The following is a 6000-nucleotide window of genomic DNA, read 5'->3' on the forward strand; positions in this document are numbered from 1 at the left end:
GTTAGCTCACTCTTAGCTTGTTGTAGCGCCATTTATCATCTTATTATTATACTTCTAACATTTGAACACTTCACATAAATCTTCAACATTGTATGAGACTGCTATGATCACTTCCTTTTATGGAGTAAAATATTGATCTCTTTTGAAGCTAGGTCCAATGGTGTTGTAAGCTTATCTTCAAATGAAACAGTGTCAAAAATCTAGCTCACTCCCAAATGACCTACATCTACTGAGCACATTCTTTTAAGCTTTATACGATTTCATTTATTTCGTATGAACAAAAACCAAAGTGCAAAATTGTTCCAGTTTCGAGGCATCATATTTGACGTACAGGCTAAAAGTAGATAGACAAAATCGAGAAGCGGAATTCCAAATCTTTAAATAAAAGGTGCTGTCTTGTGTATTATCAGTAGCCTACGTATAAACAGAGGCACTATACATTCACAATCATTCGCAAATTTTATTTTAGACATGTAGTTTATGGTATTACAAAACATGATTCTCACATCAACATTTAATATGATTTCTGCCCATTTCTGTGATATAGATTATAGTGGGAATAATTTGGTAATACCTATATTGCAATTGTATGTGATTTACAAGAGCTAGCTTAAACAGCTACATTTGTTTAGCCTTCAGAGCTAGCACCTGGCTCAATGTTGGCGAAGAGACATTGCTGCTTTTCTTCTCTTCTTCTTGATGAATTGAGCTTTAGCTCTTTCTATAGATAACTGGAGTGGACTCATCACAGGAGTTGCTAAGGTGGTCTTGGAGGGCCTTTCAGATGTATGTAGGTTGGGCTCTGCACTAATGGTGACTTTGGATGGCGTGGTTGTAAATGTCATTGGTGTTTGCTCAGTTTGGTTAAGGATAGACATGCCATTATTCAGAGAAGATACCCAAGCTTGCTTTCTCCGCTTTCTCTGCTGTCTCAGTGTCTGCTTGTGTGTTTTTGTAATGATAGACGGAGCCGCTGTGACAGCAAAAAGCCTCCATTCATTGTGAGTCTCTGTTACCTCTTTGGGCCTGTTAATTACTGCAGTGGTTGCAAGGATGTCCAGAGCATTGCCTGTCCCTGGGGCTGGAAGAACAGCAAGCAAATTGTCTGAGCTGATGTGAAAAAGGGGATTTTCACTTGATAGAGGAAAAACTGTTTTCCTCCTCCTGCTTTTAAGTCCTCTTCCGTTTGATTTTTGTCTTTTCAGAACACTAAAGGACGAGCTCCGAGCTGTGCCTTGAACACTCATCTTGCCCCCATAAATGTCCAGCCTGTGCGAAACCTGCTGCTCTGTCGTGGGCAGCAATGACATGAATGGAACCCTGGTAATTGGGATCCTTTTCAGATTGTCCATAGAGAAATTCCTATGTGCCACAATGGGAGAAGCCGAGCTGACTTTCCTCCCTTTTTTTCTCCCCTCTCTGTGTCCCCTCTCCTTTGACCGGTTTCTTTTTATTTTGGGGATTACAATGGGAATCATGGCAGTACTGACAATCGGTCGCTTCTTAATGTCACTCCCAGTGCTTTGTTGTTCGAGTATTGATGGTGGGGCTATGGTGATGGTGGAGGGGGCAGAATTGGTTCTTAAGTTGTCTGTTGTGTTAGTAACATGCTTCTCAGGGGAAAGAATTTTCTTGCCCTTCTTTCGCCTTCCTTTCCCTAACCTTCTGGTTTTGGCTTTTTGTGGAATAATTGCTGTGTTTGTAGAAAAGGTGGTTTGATCTGAGTACTCGGTTAGCACTTCAGCGTCTGAATCTACAAGTTTCTTCTGGGCTGTTGGAGGTGTTGAATTGGAAACAGGCTCCTTATCCATTGCTGGTTCATCTTTCATGACTTCATTGGACGGTTCATCTCTTTCTCCCAGCTCATATTCCCCATCACCCACTCTGTTCGTGTTTCTACTTGACTCGTGTTTGTGTGCCTCACTGAGGAAGTTACTCAGAGCTATGTCTTCTGCTTTGTTGCCAGAGGTGGCAACTGCAGCTCCTTCTTCTATTTTAACACCTGTCTCTGTTTTCTGCTTTCTCTTCCTCCCCTTACCCTTTCCTCTCTGCTTCTTTGTCTTCTTCTTCTTCTTCCCTGTGTTCTTCCTTTTCTTCTTCTCTGAGCTTTGCGTCTCTGCTTTATCAGACTCAGTGGTGGAGCTTTGAGAGGTAGAGACAGTAGCAAGGACCTTGATGAAGTCCTCAGCGGCGGTGACAACATTTCTGAGAGAAGGCTCTTCAGGGCCTGACATTGTAGACTGCGTTGCACTCTCGGGTTTCTCTTCTTCAGGGCTTTCCTTGGGCTCTTTTCTCCTGGGAGGAGCTATTGTCAACTCATCGATGACGTCAATACCCCCAAAGTCATATGGCACCGCCTCTTTCAACACAGCAATGGGAAACTTCTGGTATCGCTTACACCTATGATAGAGCAAGAGGTCGGATTTGAACGGTAGTTTCAGAAAGTATATGGCTCAATATGTTGCAAATCTACTTATAAGTTTAACACAGGGGTCCACTGATATACTCACATGCCATACCAGTGCCGCTCAGCACACTGCTCTTCAAAGGCAAACTCAAAACAAGGCACACCAATGACATTAAAGAACGCCTGACCAACAATCCTGGAAGACGTGTCGTTGACACCCCTTAGACAGTCTTTTAACCTGCGGAGAGAGAAAAACAGAAAAACATATTCAGCCTTATTGTAGTCACTTAGAGTGACTACAAATTACATATAATGCTTTAGCAAGGCAACTACCCAGCTGTCATTACAATCCTTTTTTTTTTTTACGTTAGACAAAGTTTTGCATTAACTATTAGCCTCAATATTAGGTTTCATTAATCAGCTGATTTTCCACATACTAAGTTGTTTTAGGCCTTTTTGACCAACAATTCATCTGCCAATAAAATCTCAACAGAACATCCCTTAACTATATTATATATATATTATTAATATTATTAAGAAGTGAATTATGTCTTTAAACCTCCTGGAACTGTTGGTCAACGCACAATGTAGTTCTTTATGGGTTCAAGAGAACAATAACTACTAAAAATCTATTAATTTATCATTGCATTCTGTTCCCGACCTCATACAGTATTACCTTTACAGAATAGCAGGATATTCAGCCGACCTCAAAGTCTATTTTCTGGTACAAATTGATGAAATACTACTACTACTACTACTGAAATACTTTTAAACAAGAAAGCAGGTTTTGTGCTCACGCATTATCACAGTCGCAATGACAGATGGAGTGCCACTTGAAGTTGGTATGGCCATATTTGGAGGAGAAGGCGTGGATGACATGCGGACAGTGGTCATGGATACGGCAGCAGCTATCGGTCTCTGCAAACTCTCCTGCAACACGGAGTCCAGAAACCGGTTCATAATTAATGTTGTTATTAGAAATTATTTTATTACTTAAAAATATTAGCATTATTTAACCTACCCAGTTGGTCGTAATTATCAGCCATGTTTCCAGCTCCACACCACAGGGTCCCCGGATAAGTAAAGCCTCTCTTGGATCTTTTTAAAACCTGGTCCTGCAGCGCAGAGTCATCGCTTTCATCCTTTTCTATACTGCCGCCGCCTTCCGACCTTTCTTTAAACTCTTTGCACATCATTTTGGCTTCCTCCATGCGTGCAAAACGCGCATCAATTTCCAACCCGGCTCTCTGTTCTTTCAGTCCCATTTTACACGAATGCATGAACGATTTCACTTGCACCTGGTTAACGATAACGGAGCAGTTCATAAGCCTCCCAGCGGGGCTCACGAGCGAGCGCACCGCCTCAGCTCCGTCTGACACTTGGTAGAAGAAATTCTCCCTCACGGTTGACATTTTTGCGCAAAAGGTGCCATTGAGCATGGAGAACATTACTTTGCTCTCCTTCTCTGCATCCAAAGCGAGGCTCAGAAAATCTCCTTTGACAAAGTTTCTGTCCAGATAAGACAGAAAGACAAAGAAGACGGACCACATGATGCGGCGAGGGGCACTTTCAGCACCACGCGTAACGGAGACAGCTCCTCGCGGTTTTCCAGCGCTCTCTTGTAGCCCTCCCACTTTTAAGGCGACGTACAAGTGGTGTGATTATTAATACGATAAATGGAAAAGCTGGGAGGAGTTATCCGAATTAACCTCTTTAGATTTCCAGCATGGTCACACCATCATGATGCCTCAGTATGTGCAGAGCTGAAGCAAAGTGGGTAAACTGAACCGGTGTAAATACACTGCTTTGACCATTTTTTTGTCCACATTAATGCTGTATTGTGACTGTGCTAAGTATTTCCTTATTGAATTAAAACGTGCAGCCAGATAGTGAGTTTGTGGGTGCGTTGCGCGTGAAACTTGAGCAGGATCCTGCTCCTTTCACTGCGAGAAGAGATGAACGAAAGTTACCTCCCAACCCCCTCAGCTCAGCCCTCCAGAAAGTAGAGATTTACTTTGGGAACACGCATAGAGGAGGTTCCTGCTCGCCCTTCTTTCCATGGAAACAAGCATGGGGTGATTATGCCAACCCAGGAGATTGGACATCTTTCAAATGCCACAAAACGGGCAGTGTATTGGCGATGACCTAAATCACAATGTAGGGACAAAACTCTTTCACTGTGGAATGTGGAGAAAGGTTGGCCCTGTCACACGCGAACCTCCCTGACTAAAGTGCGAACTGATTCACAGAAATCGCCCCCCACTCACGACCATGAGGTGCTTTCATGGACTAGGACTTTCTGAGCTAAACCCACCTCCTCAACCTCATGTTGATGTTGTCTTTTACACCCTCACGCCCAGTAGGGTATTAAAAAAACTGCTCTATAGTTTTATCTTAAGTATATGATCAATTTACCTGATATGTAAAAAGAAATCAATCTCAGTATAATAGAACTAAATGTTTAATTTCTTATCTTGGGGATTAATTAAGACAAAACATACTTAGATAAATAAAATTAAACGATGCCTCTGGATAAAGCTATTGGCTATTTCTCAGCGTTTTGTGTATTTTCTATGTATTTTAAGAAATATAGCTCTATTTGTGGATTTTTGTGATTGTTTGACAGGTTCTGTATCTGGCCTGAAGGATACTGTATATGATGTCTTGTAAATCCTTTCATACTGGATGCATGCATGACATAAAGTTTCATTTCTTAATGTTTGAACAGTTGAATATTGCTGCTATATTTTTAAACAAACTTTTATTTTTCTTTATGATGTTTGGATGTATTGTGCAAAACCTACTGTACAGCACTTTGGCTGTCATAAATGTGCTATACAAATAAAGTTGACTTGACTATGTTATTTCCATCATGACACACAGGAAAGTGAGTAGGTGATTGCTCTGTGGATCTCTGAGGTATTTTGTGACAGTTAAATGACATGCGAGTTAAGAAAAGGATGGACAGCATTCCTCTGCATCTGTTGATCAGGGACTTTTCAGGGAGAAAAGAAAAACCTCTTGTCAGGTTGGGTTTCAAATCTGCCCAGGGTTTAGTCACATGGTTGGTCTTACTGGGAGCTCTAGAGGCGGAGATCCAACCTACTCAAGGCACTGAAATCCGATTGTTGGAAGGCGGAGAGAAATGATGTAAAATCACCAGAGGCAACATTCGACCAGATCTTGAGGGAGGGGAAAAAAGTTTCCTGGTCACTGCAGGAGGGGCTGAAAAGAGGGGAATAATCCTGCTGACCACAGGAAAGCTTTGGAGTCAGCTAAAACACGCACGGTGAAACTGAAAGGTGACTCATGATTAAATATCACGCCGGGTAAGGCTCCTTTCATTAAATCACTTCTACAGAGAGGCCTGCTGCAAGAATATGACATTTCTTTGTCATTGTTTCAAGTAAGCACTTCATATCTAAGGAGGAAGTAAACTAGGGGCCACTTGAATGAATTGACAGACAGTCAGTTCATTCAAGGCCCCATACTAAAATGCCCAACTTTGCAGAAGAATGTGCAGCACATTATGGGGAGTGGCTGCTAACTCAGCTAACTCCATTGATGGATTGAACCTCTTGGCCTTAATGGGA

General features: G+C 42.0%; 1 protein-coding gene across 1 annotated transcript; it reads right to left on the minus strand.

Annotated features, from left to right (window-relative positions):
* Nucleotides 1–228: 228 nt before the first annotated feature.
* On the minus strand, nucleotides 229–4025 carry proca1 (protein interacting with cyclin A1). The gene is made up of 4 exons (XM_079354738.1): nucleotides 3429–4025; nucleotides 3205–3337; nucleotides 2511–2645; nucleotides 229–2400 (listed from the first exon to the last, which is right to left on the minus strand). Exons 1-4 carry the CDS (start codon nucleotides 3955–3957, stop codon nucleotides 654–656), a joined length of 2544 nt encoding a protein of 847 aa, XP_079210864.1. The 5' UTR covers nucleotides 3958–4025; the 3' UTR covers nucleotides 229–653.
* Between the last annotated feature and the right edge of the window lie 1975 nt (nucleotides 4026–6000).

This window comes from Symphodus melops (assembly GCF_947650265.1).
Source record: "Symphodus melops genome assembly, chromosome: 10".
Lineage (NCBI taxonomy): Eukaryota > Metazoa > Chordata > Actinopteri > Labriformes > Labridae > Symphodus > Symphodus melops.